At 35.8% G+C, this 20,046-nt stretch overlaps 1 protein-coding gene across 1 annotated transcript; it reads right to left on the reverse strand.

The window, feature by feature from the left end:
* Positions 1-1,915: 1,915 nt before the first annotated feature.
* LOC124643072 (delta(3,5)-Delta(2,4)-dienoyl-CoA isomerase, mitochondrial) lies at positions 1,916-14,960 on the reverse strand. The gene is made up of 9 exons (XM_047181918.1): positions 14,779-14,960; positions 13,248-13,386; positions 11,838-11,926; positions 11,365-11,468; positions 6,653-6,756; positions 6,007-6,094; positions 4,738-4,850; positions 3,721-3,847; positions 1,916-3,023 (listed from the first exon to the last, which is right to left on the reverse strand). Exons 1-9 carry the CDS (start codon positions 14,831-14,833, stop codon positions 2,925-2,927), a joined length of 918 nt encoding a protein of 305 aa, XP_047037874.1. The 5' UTR covers positions 14,834-14,960; the 3' UTR covers positions 1,916-2,924.
* Positions 14,961-20,046: the final 5,086 nt, after the last annotated feature.

A 20,046-nucleotide genomic window follows, 5' to 3' on the forward strand; every position in this document is an offset into this window, starting at 1 on the left:
CTTCTTAGTGATGTTACTTACATCAAAACTAATTAAATTAACAATAATAGGATTTATTTTTGAAGCCAATTTACCGAAAAAAATTACGTAAGGTAACCCATACAAATTGTATTAGCCAATATGCAAAATAGAAATCATGAGGTGGCAATTTTTTTTTTTTGCGAATTTAAGTTTTTTTTTAAGTTGACCTAAATCGAGCTAAGCCGGTAGTAGGACAAGCTTGAATGACGTAGTGGTTTCCAAACAGTTTGGTCGACTGTAGACTCGACTGGTTAGATTTATCAATGGCTTGCACCAATGTTGGGGAATCGAGTCGACCGTATGAAGAACAAAGGAAACCCGTTATACAAAATACTTTTTTTGTAAATGGCTTAGAGTTGAGAGAAATGTACCTGTCTAGTTATAAAAAAACAATAGATCATTTTGAATTTGGAATGTAAGAAAAAAGGAACTTATAGTCGTTTGTTTCCGCCCTTATTTGAGAATCTTGACCCAAAATCTTTATACGCGGAACTTTGTACTGAGACGCGTGTTAAAAAATGCATTTTTCAGTTTTAACTTTTAGTTCTAACGACAATATCAGTTCGTTTTCGTAATATTAGTCGGTAGTTCGTAATTCACGTACCTAACAAACTTATCTATGAAAGTTAATTTATGTAATCACACAAAATGATTTCTTCTATATTTTTTTTTTCATTTAGGTTAGTTCTGATGAAAGTATCTGCTGGTATCAATGATATTATTTATGGTCATAGGAATAAAATAAGAACCACGACTTACCCACAAATAGCCCAAAAATAAGCTTAGGTTTTATGAGCGCGAGGTCGGGAGTTCGATCCTCACATTTTGCAGTATGACGTCAACGCTCAGAAGACTTAGTTTATTATAAAATTAACTAAGTAGGTAAATAATTGACAATTATGGCATTTAAAACGAAATAACATGGTTTATTACATACTTCAGAAATTAAAATAAAAACGTTTCATTTCGAGAGCAATATGCGCTGAAACATTTTAATTACGAACACATAATAATTTTAACGAATAAAACGTTCTGGGAAAACTAAATTACTCATCGGATTTTATTTCAGCTGACCTAAATAAAATATATTTAATCCGGGCTACAGATATTGAAGCTGTATTGATTAATAATTACTGAATAGACCTACTTATATAAATACAATATACATCTATAGTAAAATATTAAAAAGGGAACAATTTTTTGTATGTACTCTAAAAGCTGAAGGGGTTGAGATCAGATAGGGCAGTCGCTCCTTGTAAAGCACTGGTACTCAGCTACATCTGGTTAGACTGGAAGCCGACCCCAACATAGTTGGGAAAAGGCTCGGAGGATAATGATGACTCTAAAAGCTCTGAAGTTATTGAACGGATTTGAAAAATTCTTTCACTGTTGGGAAGCTACATTATTCCTGAGTAACATAGGCTACATTTTATCCGGGTACGGGCAGCAGTTCCCACGGGATGCGGGTGAAACCGCGGGGAAATAGCTAGTATGCCTATATAGCTAGATTTGAAAGGTTACTATAATAGGTGAACTTTCGTGCAATAGCGCCCCGCTATGATCTATCGTGTGAAACAATGGAATCTGAAGTTTTGAATTTGGAATTATTGATTTTCTAATTTTGAAATTGTGACATGTCATTTTTTTTTTCGTGTTATTTTTCTAATGTGATGATGTTGTAGAACTCCAAACTTTTTATGTGATCGACTCTAGGTAGGTATTTGTTTCTTATATTAGAAAAATAGTTCTACAGAAAAGTCAATCCAGTCAGGAGTGACTCTTTTTATATTTATTTTCCCTTTCAGATATTGAGTTTCGTGCAGTATTCGAACCTGCCATTTCATGAATCCTTCTTGCTGTATTGGCTAAAAGGAAAACAGGGCAATTGAAACTATTTTTTTTACATATTGAAACATTTTTTATTAAATAATGTTTTTCTTACAAAATATAACAACAGCTGTATACGTATCCAAAATATTGTCTTACACTATTACAGTAAATACATTGTACATGATAAAATTCATTCAAACATGTTACAAAAATCTATTTTTAACTTGCTAATAAGGTAATAAATTTGTATTTACTGGCAGGAAAAATAAAATGCTGAACGAGATTATATTCTCGTATACGTGATGTTCACTCGTCCCGAGGGTAAGTAGCTTATATTACAATCTATACAATCCACTTTAGCGTAATAGAGTAACAAACATGATGATGATGATGATGATGATGTCCTCCTAGCCGATTATCGGCTACGGCGGCTGTTCTCATGTAAGGAGATTAGCCAACTACGCAGGACATATTATAGTGCACGAGCATTTGCGCAGACACAGGTGCACTCCCTATTCCTTCACTCTCATAGCCCGATGGGACGGCAATCCGACACGACCGGAGAGAGATCAGGCGCAGGACCGACATTTACGTGCTCTCCGATGCACGGGTGTATCAATCACTAGCTTCCAGGCTCCGGGCTGCTTTGTGAAAGTCTTCTAAAACCCACAAAGCGATTTCGGCCCGACTCGGGAATCGAACCCGAGACCTCGTGCTTAGCAGCCGCACTAGCGACAGCTAGACCAACAAACATGAACATATATATACATACATACATTACTACAAACGCATTTTTGACATAAGGACAAATCTCAATCTCTCTTTTTTGACAAACCTTGATTAGAATAACATGAATGACTTATTAAAAGTTACTTTTGACTTGTTTTTGCCAGTGGTTTCACCCGTTTCATAGGCTATCTTACTGACAAATGATATTTCAAATCTATTTAGTAGTTCTTGAGAAATGCGCATTCAAACAAACGAATTCTTCAAGTATAATTACGATTGGACCTTTCTTAGCATCTTCAGTTATACAAACATCTGTCATTCTAATCAAGTAAATAATATGAAACTTAGACATTATCAAATTCAGGTATTGGGCTCTTAGTGGCTTGAGCTATGGCTGACTTGGTTAAATCTTCGCCTTGGTTATTTACGGAGTTCAGTAGACGCTGTGGACAAAAGATGAATAAATTAGTATTAAAAACTAAATAAACTGATTATTGTAATATTCTGCTTGTCTGGTTTATTTTGATTGGTTAAACTGCCGAGTTAATTATGATGAAACCTATTTTAACATTTATAACAGCATTGGTTGAGTACTTTCCTTCCTCCGAGCCTTTTTTCCCAACTATGTTGGGGTTGGCTTCCAGTCTAACCGGATGTAGCTGAGTACCAGTGCTTTACAAGGCGCGACTGCCCTATCTGACCTCCTCAACCCAGTTACCCGGGCAACCCGATACCCCTTGGTTAGACTGGCGGTTATTGCTCATTGGTTACTGGCTTATGCCATGTCGGAACTACTTCACGCAACCAGTCAAAAAGTAGCCTATAGCTACCTAAGGCTGAATTCATATTATAAATTGGACCAGCAGTACCTGAGATCTGTGCCCTCAATTAAACAAACTCTTCACTTTTACAGTACCTGTACCTGTACATATAGATTAACTTAACAACTTTTACACTCATATCATCATCATCCTCCGAGCCTTTTCCCAAACTATGTTGGGGTCGGCTTCCAGTCTAACCGGATTCAGCTGAGTACCAGTGCTTTTACACTCACTTGTACACTCATATAATCATACCCATTTTTTCCCACTTTAGGTATTAACCAAAATGCCTAGCCCACCAATTAAAAGTCGTACTCACAACATGCAACAATCCGTCATCATTAGGCCGACTCTGCGAGTAAACCAGGTTGATCTTAGTAGTCTGCACAGCTACGGGACTCTTTGATGCTATGTTCTCTGCTATTTCTAGAACTTTCTGAATGGCGCTGTAAAATAATAAAAAGATTGATTAAATTATACTGAAATGAAGTTAGTTACGAGTTCTAGAGTGGAGACCACGCCTCGGCAAACGTAGTGTAGGACGTCCTCAGGCACGGTGGAGTGATGACTTGCGCAAGACGGCTGGCAGGAGCTGGATGCGAGAAGCCGAAAATAGATCTCAGTGGCGTGCACTTGGAGAGGCCTATGTCCAGCAGTGGACTGCGATAGGCTGATGATGATGATGATGATGATGATGAAGTTAAAAATGTATAAATGGATAAACAGTATAGTCTTCCTCAATAAATGGGCTGTATATGCTAGGGAAAGAATTTTTCATATCCGATTTCGGAGTATTTTCTAGAAATTTGCCTGTTTAAAAAAACAAAGTCTTCATCTAGCTTTATGGTATTTATATAGAATAGATAAGCGAAAATGCATTGATGGCGATTGTTACACTATTTCCCGCGGTTTCACCAAAATGGTACCTGGATAAAATATAGCTTATGTCATTTTGGGACAATGGAGATACCTAACAGTGAAAGGCTCAGGCACTCTGCAAACTTTTAGTCAGCCGACAGTTTTTTTGGGCCCAGTCTACGGGTACTTTTTTATGGGAAATCATAAAAAAAACATCACATTTCGTAGGCCTTTTATGTAGTCAGCCGGTATTGAAGAAATCTTCACTACATATAGTATAAAACAAAGTTGCTTTCCGTCCCTACATCCTTATGTAGGTATGCTTAAAATTTTAAAACTACGCAATGGATTTTGATACGGCTTTTTAACAGTTTTTTTTTAAGTGATTAAACAGGAAGGTTTATATGTATAATAACATACATTTAATAATGGGGAAATACTTTTATCCCGTGCGGGTCGCTTTTAAAGTATATCTTACGTGTCTCTATCAGGGAACACTTGGCTGACGAGTCCGATTTCCTTCGCCTCTTTAGCGTCGAAGTTTCTGCCCGTGAAGCAGAGTTCCCGAGCCACTGACGCGTTACCTATTATCTGTGAAATTACGAAAACAAATATTCTTGACATAACTTGTTTTATTGAAGTTTGAAATCAGGGCCTAAAATATACTATAATCCTTCTTTCTATAATGTTTGTTTTTGGGGTTAGGCCCTGATGACATTTCAAATGCGTAATTTTCATTTCCATGAAAAAAAGAAAAGGTACTTGGAATCTGAACAAACTTGCGAGGATTTTATTTTGTTTGATTAGGAACTCGTGGTTAAAAAACAGCCGCACTGATCAATTGATCAATCAAACATAATGTTAAGCAATTTCAAGCGCGGTCGATCCGTGGATGGGTGATCGTCTTGTAATAACGAGTTCTTCCGTGTTTCGGAAGGCATTCACCCGAAAATTTTGAAATTGAAATTCATTTGAAAATCCTTGATAGTAGTAACGAATTTTCAGTTCGTGGTGGCCTAGTGGTTAAAAGAACCAACCTCTAGAGTATGTGGGTGTGGGTTCGATTCCAGGTCAGGCAAGTACCAATGCAACTTTTCTAAGTTTGTATGTACTTTCTAAGTTTATCTTGGACACCAATGGCTGATAAAAAGGTGAAGGAAAACATCTTGAGGAAACCTGGACTATAGTCTGAAATCACCAACCCGCATTGAGCAAGCGTGGTGATTAATGCTGAATCCTTCTCCATGTGAGAGGAGGCCTGTGCCCAGCAGTGGGACGATAAAAAGGCTGTAACAGTAACGAATTTTCAGAAAGTTGACAATCTCTATTAGGTTGCCCAGGTAATCGGGTTGAGGCGGTCAGATAAGCAGTCGCTCTTTGTAATCACTGGTACTCAGCTCGTTGGTTCAATGAGACATAAGTCACAGCTATCCCATATGGTTGCAAAACCTATCTATCCTCCATGCCTTTTTCCCAACTATGTTGCGGTCAGCTTCCAGTCTAACCGGATGTAGCTGAGTAGAAGCCGACCCCAACATAGTTGGGAAAAAGTCTCGGAGGATAGATATGGTTGCAAAACATTTTCAAGTGAATAAAATATTTAGTAATCGGTGAAAATCGTGCTCAAAGATTCCGTTACATAGTTACATACATACACACAGCCCAAGCTTATAAAAGCGTAATAAAAATAGACGATTTTTAATTCTTTCCTCTTATATTATATTAGTCAAATTAATATTAATGTTACCTTAGGCAATCTCTGTAGTGTGCCTACATCGGGAGCCAAACCCACGTCCACCTCACGCACTGAGAACCACGCGTCTTCTGTGCAGTACCTGTAAATTATATAAAAAAAAACATATATATTAATCAATATTTAATATTGTAAACAACAGACAAATTGGTACCATATTTTAAGCATTTTAATACATTCTTGTTCTGATAATTTTATTGAAATTATCTATATTGCTTTTTTTTTTGATAAACCATGATTTCCTTTTAAATCACTTCAATATAATGGTATTTTATTATTGACCACATGCCACATGGTAGGGTTATATCCCTATTTTAGAAAGTAAGCCATTTCCAATAGGTTGAAGTAGAGTAAACGACTTTGTATAACGAGTTTCAAAAGGCATGTTAAATTGGTAGATCCTGGCTATCTTGGTAGTCAGAAGCCAGAAAGTCTGACATCTAGTCTTACCAAGGGGTATGGGGATGCCCAGATAATTGGGTTGAAGAGGTACAGGAAGAGAGATGGTTTGAGGAGGTCAGATAGGCATCCTGTTAGACTGGTAGCCGGCCTTAACATAGGGAATATTGTAAAAAAGCTGATTATTTCTTAAAATAAATAATCGATGATGTATCGTATGCTATACTAAAAGACAGGTTACCTCATATCGGCAGCGGTGATCAAGTTAACTCCAGCGCCGATACACGCGTTGTGCGTCACAGCTATGACGGGCTTCACGCAAGTCTCTAAAGATGTTATGGTGTCCTGAAATTACAATATTAATTGGTTTAAATAAACTACTTTTAAAGATTTTATCGCTGTTATATTAATATTATTTAATCCCGACGTTTCAGATCCTTTATAGCATCCATGGTCACATTTGGGCATGGCCAGTTTTATTTAAATGTCTAATACTCCCGTATGTGTCAGAAATCATCAACATTATTTGCTTTTAGAAAATACTAGCCATTATATAAGAGCGTGTACGCTCGGCGCGCGATGTCAACTTTAGGTAATTCAACGCAAAAAATCGCGCAGACTAGCGTCGCGGCTGTGTGCGTGCCTATCATACTTCACGTATAGTCACACAAACCATTTTGATCCTTTCGAGTGAAATTGGTAGAACAAAAATATATTATTTAGTCAATAGTTAATAGCGAGAAAATAGTTTAAGTCTATGGATGACTAAAATATAAAAGCATGAAAATAAGTCGTTAATACTTACACTCTTTTGCAAAAAAATCGGGCACCTATGAAAACCTTGGTGAGGACTTTCTGTATACCTATTACATACAATTTTCAACAGTACTAAATAGTCGACTGATGATTAATGGCAATGTTAAGAGTTTCTGTATTTTAACCGATTTCAAAAAAAGGAGGAGGTTTCAATTAGATTGTTTTGTGATTGTTCTCGATTTCTCAAAGACGCCTGGACCGATTTGAAAAATTGATTGTTTATATGAATGGTCCAGTCCATCCAGACCGAAAAATTGTGGTCAAATAACAACAATTGCCGGAAAGCAAAATATTGGTGAAGAGCTTGGGTTTACCATTGCAAATAAAGTTTTAAGTTTTCTATCCTATATGCTTCAAAAGTTATTCGGGATCAAAAGTCAAAATTTGGGTACATCCAAAATGAACATATAAATAAAATTATAGCTCGATTGGTAACATACATCTGCAATAAGTGAATTCTAGCCTAAGGAATCCGCCATATTGGATTAAGACTCGCGACACATTTTTTTTTTCGAGTTATTTATAGCAAGCCCTTTCATTTGATACCCATATCGTAGGAATGCATTAAAAACATTTTTTTCTCCATCTTGGGTATACCGCCATATTGGATATAGAATCATACATTGTCATTAAAACTGAACGTTCAAACAAAATTTCAACTCAATCGATAAAAAAAAATATGCTTCAAATAAAATAGTAATGTATCAAGATTTGTTGGTCGCGCTTGAAATGTACTCTATTCTCGGCATCCACGGCAGAGGTTATTCACCCTACGCGATATGACGGAGCGACACGTCCTCTCTCTGTGAAGCCTCGCGGCGGTCTGGTTTGAGTTAACTCGCGTGCAGCGTTTTGTAGTAGTTTTTAAATAATTTATAAAAAAATAAAAACGAGAGATTAAATTATAATATAAAGTTTATGTTTTAAAGAAAGAGTTATATTACTATAGTAAATAATTGTTATATTAAATTAAGTAAGATAGGTAGGTAAAAAAAGCATTTGAAATTCACAATTTTTCACATTGTTAAAATATTTTTTTCTGAAAGATAGAGACCTAAATCAAAAAATGTTTTCAACTAACTATAGGCATGGGGATTTCGTCTATGAGTAAAAAAATAAATATAATTAGATTTGCCACTGTTTTCACATGAATTTAAGCTTCGAAATAGACGCTGAACGGGAATTTTATAAAACATCTGTTACGTTATAGGGGTTTTCAGTATTTAATCTACACAAATTGAAATTTATGTTCAATTAACTATATAGACAGTGAAATTACCTTGCTTTATTAAAAATTAACATAGTTATAGGATAAGTAGTTAATTAGAAACAGTGGTTTGAAAAGTACCTTTGTAGGCCAAATGGCGCGCGGTTGACATACACGCTCTTAAAAAGTAGAGGTGGCCTAGTGGGTAAAGAACCAACCTCTCAAGGATGAGAGCGTGGGTTCGATTCCAGGTCAGGCAAGAACCAATGCAACTTTTATAAGTTTCGGATGGCACGTTAAAGAGTAGGTCCCGGCTGTCATTGAACATCCTTGACAGTCGTTATGGGTAGTCAGAATCCAGTGGGTTGTGTAATTCAAACAGCTGCAACCTCTCATAGCGATTGATTAAATATCCAATTTATTTACGAAAAAAGTTGAGGACAGATTAGATAGGGAACAAATATAATGACCACCATAAAATGCTTTGATACCCTAAGTTTTGCAACCAGAAATATCTACTGAACACCAGAAAAATAAAGTCTAAAAATGTAATAGTACCAGCTATTTTAGTCACGACTTCACTTTAAATTGTATTCGACCACCAAATTTAGTAAATGATCACCAACTCTTGACGACCAAATTAATGTATTATTTTTGCCTAAATAAGTCACTGTGATTGCCATAAAATGTAGGCTTATTACCAAATAAAGTATTATGATGCCATATTATACTTCGGCCGTTCAGAGAATGCGTTCCTGACACCTATCAGTTAGTCACGACTAGTGATGGGCACAACATAACACTGAGTTCGTTACCGTTCCTTCAAAATGAACCGCCGCATTATTTTAAGATTATTTTCGTTTTAAATTGGCGGAATCATTTGTTTTATATTTTAGTTATTTAAGTGGAAACCAAAAAAAGGTAATATTCATATAATAAAATTGTTTTATTTATTCTTTGTTACAAGTACATTGAATTGAATGTGCGAACAGAATATTAATCAGACTCCGATTTGCTTGAGGAGGTGGTGTCTTCATCATCATCTTCGCCTACATGTATAATTATATTATTATCAATAACAGAATCAATCCTGATATCTCGGTCTAACAAAAGCCGGGTAATCAAATAAAAACAGATCGAAAACACTTGAAAAACGTGGTCTATGCGCACGAAACGACAACGGACGACTGTTTTAGCGTCACAAAATGGCGGCCCATAACGCCATTTGGGATTACCATTTTTAATCTAAGTATAAAAATGCGGTTTGGTCATAGTTTTATTTTTATATTTCATAAACGTTATAATTAAGTCTTATAGTCCATTATTTTCCAATTCTTAAAAAGAAAATCAAAACGTATTATTTTATATTATAACTGTATAAGAACAGATTACGATACTTGCCTGTTATTTTTAGCACAGCACTACAAAATATAAACCGCTGACATAACCTTGTAATAGCGCAGTATAGATTTAGAAAAATATTGTTTACCAAGTTATTTGACACTCAGTTTGGCACAAAATTATAACATTCATTGATTATTGATATAATAATGTTGTTTTAATGCTCCTCAATTGTTAAAACGGTAAACAACCACCAAAAATATTTTTATCGTAACTGCAACGCCATTGCAAAGTTACGTCGTCAGTTCAATCGCGACGTGTCAGGAACGCATTCTCTGAATGGCCGAACTATAAGTTATGTGTCCGGCTTGCAATGCATGCGTGAGTGTCAGTATGACGAGTGACAGGGGAAAATGGAAGAAAATGACATATTGCGCCGACGCCAAGTAAAATTGGGAACAGGGCAGGAGAAAGAAGAAGAAGAATGTGTTTCTCAATACACTCTTATCGCACTGTTTAGAGGCATGCAATAGACAATTTTCCACGCTAGTGCAGGAAAAGGGTCCCCAAAATGTTATTACATTTATTTTATCAGGCCGAACTTATTTTTTTGAAGTCAGTTTACTTAAACAGGATAGCAAGATGTAAAAACTTTTTTGATGATCATTTACTACTTTTGGTGATCATTTACTACTTTTGGGATAACAATGATTTTTTTGGACTCATTTTGCTTAAATAGGATAGCAGAATTTAAAAACTTTGGTTATAATCTTACTTTAAAATGGTGGTTTAATTTTGGTGATCATTTACTATTTTTGGCTTACGCATGATTTATTTTGGAGTAATTTCACTTAAATAGGATAGCAAAGTGTTAAAACTTTGGTGATAGTTTTACATTAAAATGCGAGTTTCATTTTGGTGATTATTTACTATTTTTGTCTGCTGTTTGTTACTATATCTGGTGATCAGTTAAACATAAGCCGATTAGATATGTTATTGTATACTACAGATAAGGATAACCTTCCTTCTATACACATATCATCATCTGCCTAGCCTTTTGTCAACTTTGTTGAGGCCGGCTTCGAGTTATGATGTAGCTGAGCTAGCTGAAAAAGCACTTTTGTCCCGTATAGGGTCTCAGCATTATGCTCAGCGAGGGCCGTTTTACGCGGGTGTGACACATATTTCCCGTTATGTACCTTGTCTTCGTGTTGTGTCTCTTAGTGTAATTCGTCTTTTTTATGTTTTTTTTTTATAAGTCCATGTGTCACATGCGTAAATAAATATATTTTCTTTCTTTCTGAGTACTAGTGTTTAAAGTGGTAGTATTTTCAGTGACTGGCTATCTGACCTCCTCAATCCAGATACCCGGCTAACGCTTTGGTAAGACTGGTTGTCAGACTTTCTGGCATCTGACTACCCGTAACGACTGCCAACTATGTTCAACTGAATCGTTTCATAACATTATTTCTTCCACTCTTCATGACAAGGTGGTCACTCATCTACGGTCCGACCGCGCTGAGCGTTGCTTAACCTTGCGATAGATGGATCCGCGCGGGTTTGAGTTAGCCACGAGCTTCAATACGTACCTGAGCATATTTAATGAAGTTATAATGGAAGCGGGCCTTTCTAGCGACATCTTCTAACTCATCAGCCTCCGCTGCCAATTGTACCAGACTTTGTAGCTCAATGCCTGAAATGTGCAACATAGGACATGAGTATGATATGAATGAAAACCTTGTTTATACACTAGCTTCCACCAGTAGTTTCACTCGCATCCCGTCGGAATACTTTTCGCTTTCCTCAATGAGTAACTAATAGCGCATGATTTTTTCTATGTTCTTAGTATTAGATTAGAAATGAAAGAATATTAAAATTCATATAACAGAGAAGTGTTTGTTTCTTTGCTGTGCTTGTTAAGGTGTACATAAGGAAACATTATCAATATAATTGGAACATTTGGTGTTACTTAGAAGTTTCGCGGGTGGAACTAGCGGAATCTAGTTGACTGTATAATGTGGATTAAAGTTAAGATAATTTGAGTAATTAATTATATACTAACCGCCTGTAAAATGCTTTCCTTGACCAGATAATACAATTACTCTGCACTGCGGTATCAAGCTCAGGGTGTTGAAGCAGTTCGTGATATCTCTGTAATAAAACAACAATTAATTACATCTCTACTCTACTAATATTATACTGTTGTTGTTACTGTTACAGCCTTTTTATCGTCCCACTGCTTCTCACATGGAGAAGGATTGAGCATTAATCACCACGCTTGCTCAATGCGGGTTGGTATTTCAGACTTTATAGTCCAGGTTTCCTCAACACCTTTTTATCAGCCATTGGTGTCTAAGTATACTTAGAAAGTACATACAAACTAATTTTTTTTTTAACTAATATTATAAAGAGGTAAAATTTGTGACTTTCTATGTAGGGAGTAATCTTTGGAACCGCTGCTGGTCGGATTTCCAAATTTTCTCTGATATAGTTCATCAACATTCTGATATATGAGATAGCTACAATGTTGAATAGACAAACAGACTTTTGTAATAATATGTGTCCCATGAAACTGCTTTCTTAACCCAGATAAAATATAACCTATGTAACCCAGTGATAGTATAACTTACTAACTGTGAAAGAATGGTTTGAATTGTTCACTAGTTTTGTAGCTTTTAGGGTACAAACAAAACAACATAGCAACCATAATATTAACTGGTATATTTTTAAACTTGGACTTTGTACACTTGAGACTTTGTACTGACTGAGATAAGTTGAATAAACCTACATCTTATCAGAGTGCAAAGTCCGACGGGATTTCGTAAATTGCAAATCCTTTTTCTATAGTTTTTGCGATATTGCAATATTTCATTATGAAAGTACTTGCTTCTACCCGCGGTTTCAGCCGCATTCCGAGAGATCTTCTTTTCGCACATGGATAAAAACGCCACCCCATGTACTCCATATATTATTCTGACATATAAGCCATATTACTACCAAGTTTCATCAAAATCCATCCAGTAGTTTTGGCGTGAAAGAGTAACAAACATACATATAATATAAAAAATGCGAAAGTTTGTGTACATCCATACAAACTTTTCTATTTATCCCTACTAATATTATAAATGCGAAAGTAACTCTGTCTGTTTGTTACGCTTTCACGTCTTAACCACTGAACTGATTTTAGTAAAATTTTGTACAGAGATAGAGTTGACCTTGGGACAGAACATAGGATAGGTTTTATCCCGGACTTTTGAAGAATTCTCTTGGAAACGCAATATAACCGAACACTACGCGGACGAAGCCGCGGGCGGAAGCTAGTAACATTAAATGAATATATTATAAGTAGGACAGGATATCCCATGTCTTTTAATACAAATATCTCTTTTATTTCAACTAAAAACAAAGTAAATTTTAAGGATTACAGTATTTTTTGGAATTTCATGAAATACTTCTATTATTCTATACTTACTGCCACATAGTTCTAGAGAATGCATTTGATTTCTTAGGCCTGTTCAACTCCACGTGAAATACGTGTTTCTTGGGTTCCGATACAGCTAGGGTTTCAAATTTTGGTAGTTCTGCGTTTGTGAATGTTCTTATAAAGGTACCTGGAAATATGAGTTAAATAATGTTAATTGGATTAACATATTTGCTAAATACAACAGATACAGACAGACACCTACCTACCTACCCACCTACCTACAGACAGACATGTGTTGCTGGGGAGTTTGTTGCGCCACTTCTTCTTCCCAGCAAAAACACATAGGAAGTGGTGAAGGGTGGGCGTTTTGGGGACTGTCTTATGTAATTTTTTTCTGACGTTCAAAAAGTGCTGTTTTGCAGCCAAGTTTGAATAAATGAGTTTTGATTTTGATTTTGATAAATTGCACGATTTAAGGTCGCCATCAGCCTAGCTTTTTTGCAACTACAATGGTGTCAGTTTCCAGTCTAACCAGATGTATGGAGCGACTGCCCATCTGACCTCCTCAACCCAATTACTTGGGCCAACTAATAGCCCTAGGAAAGACTCTCTGGCTTCTGACCACCCCTAATGACAGTGGAAGATGTTCAAAGGACAGTTGGAATCAACCAATTTAATGTGCCTTCCAAATCAAGGAGAAAATGTTAACCTATCTGCTAGACAGCAAAAGAAGCAGAGGTAGACAAACCAAAAGATGGGAAGATGACCTCAGAAGAATAGCGGGCCCTACATGGAGTTGAACTGCTAGGAATAGAACGGAATGGAAAACTCTAGAGGAGGCCTTTGTCGTAAGACTAGTTGAATAATCATAGATTAGTCGTTAGGTAGATTGCAAATAGTTCTGTATCTGATGTCAACAATAAAGGCTTTTTATTTTATTTATTTATCCTTTGCCTAGCCACGCCAACCATTGCCTATCCTTATAATCAATCTATCTTTTGAAAGATCAATCTGAGATTTATTATAGGTTACAGCTATGGCTGTAGATTTTTGAAAGAAAATAAAAAGACCTATGATAAAACCAGTAATTTGCAAATAAATAAGATAGTAAGTTGATAGTTGATTTAATTTAAACAACATTGGTTTAATTTACTGTGTATGTAAATTAAAATGCATAAACATGTCAAAAAAAGAATACTGCTTCATTAAAACCAGATAAAAACCAGGTCTTAATTCTTCAGTTCATTAATTTTTATCTTTATAGCAACAATAATATTGACTTGTATTTGTATATTTTTGAACATGGACTTTGTACTGAGATAAGTAAAATATACAGTTATTAGACTACAAAGTCCAACAGGATTTCGGAAACTGCAACCTTTTTGTATGGTTTTGACCAAATTGCAACATTTCAATATGAAACTATGAGAAAATTACTAGCATAAGACCTTATTTAAACATATTGTATACACCGAATGGATTTTAATACAAATATTTACAGTAATTCAAGAAAAAACAATGTTAATTTGCACTAGAAAATCGGTAAATGTAATAGTAATGACAAGAAATTAAAACTTACTTGAAAGAAATTTCTTCGGCTGGTTAAAAGCGATATTTTTGAATAATTGAGACATTATTGTTGCGCTAAATTAACTTTTATTTTTAATTAATTAAATAGCTGCCTCACGAGCGTTTAACAGCTTAATAAAAACAAAAATGAATCGGGCAAAGTCCAGCGATGCAAAAGAAAAACAAATGAACGTCAAAAATCAAAATATCTGACAGTGACGTGACAAGTGTCAATAATTTTGACGTTTCGAAGTTACGTTCTGTAATTTTCTAAGAATTGTCTCAGATATTTATAGCAAATAGAAAATAACATAAACGTAAAATATATTATTCAATTTTAATTGTTCTTATTTATGTTTAAATATATACATATGAACATGCACTGGAAAATTTGGTTTGTTGAACCATAGTATTCATAGGCAAAGACAAATAAATTAAACGCAGCTCGTGATCATGTTTCCTGAAACGCCTTGCTCTTTAGCTTTAGCATTCTAAAACAATCAATTTATATTGGTCATTTAGAACATACATAATTATCAGCCTTTTTTTATCGCCCAACTGCAGGGCTTAGGCTTCCTCTCAAACGGAGAAAGATTGAGCGTTAATCGCCACGCTCTTGCTCAATGCGGGTTGATGATTTCAGACCTTATAGTTTTCTCAAAATGTTTTCCTTTACCGTTCAGCCATTTGTATGTCAGCCAAAATATGCTTAGAAAGTACACTCAAACTTATAAAAGTTGCAAAGGTACTTGAGTTGTTTCTCTCTTTCTTTCTTTCTGAAATCGAACCCACACCCCTCATATTTGAGAGGTTTATGCTTTCCCTTTTTATTTTAAAACATACGTCTGGGAAAATATCTATTACATTAGTTGATATTTATATTTATCTACTATATAAGAATGTTTAGCGCCTAATAAAAAGAAATATCAATAATAATTTGCATTCTCAATATTAACGAAACATAAATTAAAAGCGTTTACGATTTGCAATAAAATTAATTTATTCATTGCATTTTATTAGGAAAGCTGACTTTGTAAGAAAGTCGGTCTGCGGTCTGATTGATGTCATATTGGGACGTCTAGGTCTTGCTTAATAGGAAATGTACCAGGGTAACCATGCTTACCTACTTGTGTTAAGTTTGTTTGTCTTCTTTTAATTGTATATAATATAATCACGTGATAATGTTATTTTTATTTTATTTGACTTGTTTTGTATAAATTCTGATTCTTCAAACCTAACAGACAGACATGTGTTGCTGGGGAGTTAGTTGCGCCACTTCTTCCCAGCAAAAACACATAGGAAGGAAGTGGTGAAAGGCGGGTGTTTTGGGGGCTGTCTTTTGTTTCTGACGTTCGAAAAGTTCTGATTTGTCAGCCTAATTTGAATAAACGTTTCTGAGTGTGAGTTACAAAAAGTATTCGTTATTTCCTAAAAAGTAGGATATTTGAAGGTTCCTACAAATTTGTTAGAATACTTACCTGAGAAGATATTGCTATGAAGTTTTTTATTTAATTTAAAAAAATTGTAGTTAATCATTTACATTTGTTACAATATTTTTTGCGGAAGGGTCCGCGATTTAAATACCTACGTAAGTCAAGTCGCTTATTTAGAATTCATTTTTGTATCACCATTTTGAACAGCAAGGATGTGCCCATCCTTAAAATCATAGCCACACTCGCAAATTCCATATTCAAATTCAAAGTGCGCCCTATCGTCCAAATCTAACCGTTTTTTGGTTACACGAATATGACTCACAACATTAGATATTTGACTCACACTGCCCTTTTTGGTATGTTTTGTCCCGCATGCCGTGAACGAATTACTAATTACTGTTAAATTGTGTGGAATCGATCTATGTTCTATGCCCTTGGGGATATTGGCGGGAATTCCGTTTTGGGCAGCCATTTTGTGTATCTGTCAAAATTTGTTTTTAAGCAATGGTTTAGTTTTTTTTTCAAGCTGGTTCTAGGATTACAGATTCTTAATTAAATACCTAAAATAGATAGTTAAAGCTTTTGACCTAATAAAAATGCCTGAATATTAAAATTATGACAATAAACAGTAAAAGTTAACATTAGGTCATCAGCGTAGGTACCCAGGTAGGCCCAATATAGGCGAAAACTTGTCTCAATGGTGAAAGTTTGTGTAAAAGTTTCTTTCTAAATTACTTGTCATATGACTATTTATCAGTTTATTGTCATATGGTGGATTTCTAAAACGGACCTATCCACTGATTTGCGATTACACATTGTTTGACATAATTTATATGGACCTAGTCTCACAATTCAGGTTATAGAAATACACCGACACACGCAAACACGTTGCTTAATAAATTGGTCATATTCCATCCGAAATATCTAATTTTGTCACTTCACATGATCATAAATGTCCGTTAACATATTAACTGCAGTGAAAGTCGTATTAAATTCCTTGGCAATTTAGATCTAGCCTTAGATTTAGACGTCATTTGTGGCTAACCACATCTATGATTAGGAAATTATTGCATTACTAATAAGACCTGGAAAAGTAGGTATGTAACCAGTACCTATCTAGTGATTTCTAAGTAGGTGAATAAGGGTATGTAGGAGAGCTAGGAGCTTTAATATGGCTAAACCTACCTTCCGTCAAACTGGAGTTTCTGCTGCAGGCTACAGACAGAATTCGTATACCCCAACCAGGACTTAGCAATATAACACATGTTGGGGAAGACTTTTTTATGGGAAATCATCGTGTGTTAGCAGCGTGAGGAAGTGTCAGAATCTTACTGACTAAAACCCATCATGTTAATTCTCAGGCCTTTTATGTACCAGGGCCGCGGTAACTCTTTCGAACAATCCCGCAGCCCCGGCATTATGTTGGGGAAGAAGACCTCTGTTCAACAATGGCTGCTGAAGACAAAACGACAAACGCTCCCTTTCTTCTTGGCTTCATCATCCTCCGAGCCTTTTCCCCAACATGTTGGGGTCGGCTTCCAGTCTAACCGGATGTAGCTGAGTACCAGTGCTTTACAAGGAGCGACTGCCCTATCTGACACCCTCAACCCAGTTACCCGGGCAACAACCGGGCAACCCAATACCCCTTGGTTAGACTGGTGTCAGACTTACTGGCTTCTTTCTACCCGTAACGACTACCAACGATGTTCAATGACAGCCGGGACCCACAGTATAACGTGCCATCCGAAACACAGTCATTGGTGTCCAAGATATACTTACAGGTTTGTGTTATGTTACGGTTTAATCCCGGAGTGCGGCTAAACCTAGGTTTAACCGGTCATATGCATTCAAACTTAGTTCATGTTATACATACAACTTCGAAAAAGTTTCGCGCCCTTTCTTCTTGGCTGCTTATACATTTTTCCTTTGATTGAATTTGCTTTTTCTGTGGTTATCCTACATAACTTTTTTAAACGGTTTTATTTAGCTTACCCCGTTTGTTTTATTTATTATTTATTCATTCTTGGGTCAAATTTAGTAATTCAAATTTCACCCTCTTCCTGTCAACCGATTAATCTGAAATTTTGTATACACCTTTAATTCCGATGACAATACAATATAGTAATATCAATAACATTGTATATCCAATATGGCCGCCGGCACAAAATGGCGGATAACGTAGATTTTATCAATCCCATCAATATGGGTATCAAATGAAAGGGCTCAACAAGCAGAATACAATATACTATAAAAAATTGAAATCCAAGATGGCGGCCGCTACAAAATGGCGGATAACGTAGGTTTCATCAATCCCATCAATATGGGTATCAAATGAAAGTTCTCAACCAGTAGAATACAATGTACTATATAAAATTAAAATCCAAGATGGCGGCCTCTACAAAATGGCGGATAACTTAGGTTTTATAAATCCCATCAAGATGGGTATCAAATGAAAGGACTCAACAAGTAGAATACAATTTACTATAAAAAATGAAATCCAAGATGGCGGCCGCTACAAAATGGCGGATAACGTAGGTTTTATCAATCCCATCAATATGGGTATCAAATGAAAGTTCTCAACCAGTAGAATACAATGTACTATATAAAATTAAAATCCAAGATGGCGGCCTCTACAAAATGGCGGATAACTTAAGTTTTATAAATCCCATCAACATGGGTATCAAATGAAAGGTCTCAACAAGTAGAATACAATTTACTATGCAAAATTGAAATCTAAGATGGCGGATAACGTAGGTTTTATCAATCCCATCAATATGGGTATCAAATGAAAGGGCTCAACAAACATAATACAATATACTATAAAAAATTAAATCCAAGATGGTGGCCGCTATAAAATGGCGGATAACAATTTTTTATCAATCCCACCAATACGGGTATCAAATGAAAGGGCTTCACAAGTAGAAAACTGTCAGTAACTCCAGCGGGGCCCAACAGGGCCAAGGCCTGCCTGGGCTGCGAGATTGTTCGAAAGAGTTACCGCGGCCCTGGTACATAAAAGGCCTACGACGGAACAAAACGGTTTCTAGTCAAGAGTCTGACACTCCCTCACCGCTGCTGACCCACAGCAGGAGAGGTCATGTGATGATTTTTGGGGTTGTTAAAAAAAAAAGTATCTGGAAGGGCTATGTATTGAGGAATTAGATTGTAATAAATTGTCAGGTAAGAGACCGTGTAATAATGATACACTAAATGAATTAGATAGAATGAGGAATATTCGGTCCGCATTTTCATTAAATACTAAAAACTAGAAAATAAAAAATCGGTAAAAAAACTTTTAAGTTAAACGGTTTTATCTTATGTGCACTGAAAACTAGAAAATAAAAAAATAGTTACTTACCTGTCAACCTACGTAGGTGGTCCCGGTCATATTAAACTAAAATAAAAACGTGGGGCCCCTGTGAAATCCTACCTATGGCAAAGCATATCTTTATACTTTGGTAGATCATGAGCTCGGCGTTCGCTGGTGAAGCCGCTACGGCTGATTATTGATTGTCAAAATCTCCAGTTACGATTATAGTAAGTCGATGCAATCCACACCTATTATACCTCTAGAAGAAAGTACTACAGCAATAGTTAATGGGCCCCACGTTTTTATTTTAGTTTAATATGACCGGGACCACCTACGTAGGTTGACAGGTAAGTAACTATTTTTTTATTTTCTAGTTTTTTTAGTTTGAAGCGCCCTGTGAACCACTGGAAAACAACGACTCAGTATATGTGAAATTTGTATGCGTGTTTGAAGTGTTATAAAGTAATAAACTGTATGTTTTATATGCTAAGTTAGTCACGTACATGCGTTTAGCGATATACTAGTTCGGTTGATG

The sequence above is a fragment of the Helicoverpa zea genome, chromosome 26 (assembly GCF_022581195.2).
Source record: "Helicoverpa zea isolate HzStark_Cry1AcR chromosome 26, ilHelZeax1.1, whole genome shotgun sequence".
Classification (NCBI taxonomy): domain Eukaryota; kingdom Metazoa; phylum Arthropoda; class Insecta; order Lepidoptera; family Noctuidae; genus Helicoverpa; species Helicoverpa zea.

Bases quoted from the DNA above. Each gene is read 5' to 3' on its own strand.
- LOC124643072 (XM_047181918.1), bottom strand. From the start codon at position 14,833: ATGTCTCAATTATTCAAAAATATCGCTTTTAACCAGCCGAAGAAATTT. The intron at 4,851-6,006 runs GTAACATTAATA...GTAATTTCACAG, and splicing joins CACTACAGAGATTGCCTAAG to ATAATAGGTAACGCGTCAGT. The intron at 3,848-4,737 runs GTAAGATATACT...ATTATTTTACAG, and splicing joins GTGTTCCCTGATAGAGACAC to CGCCATTCAGAAAGTTCTAG.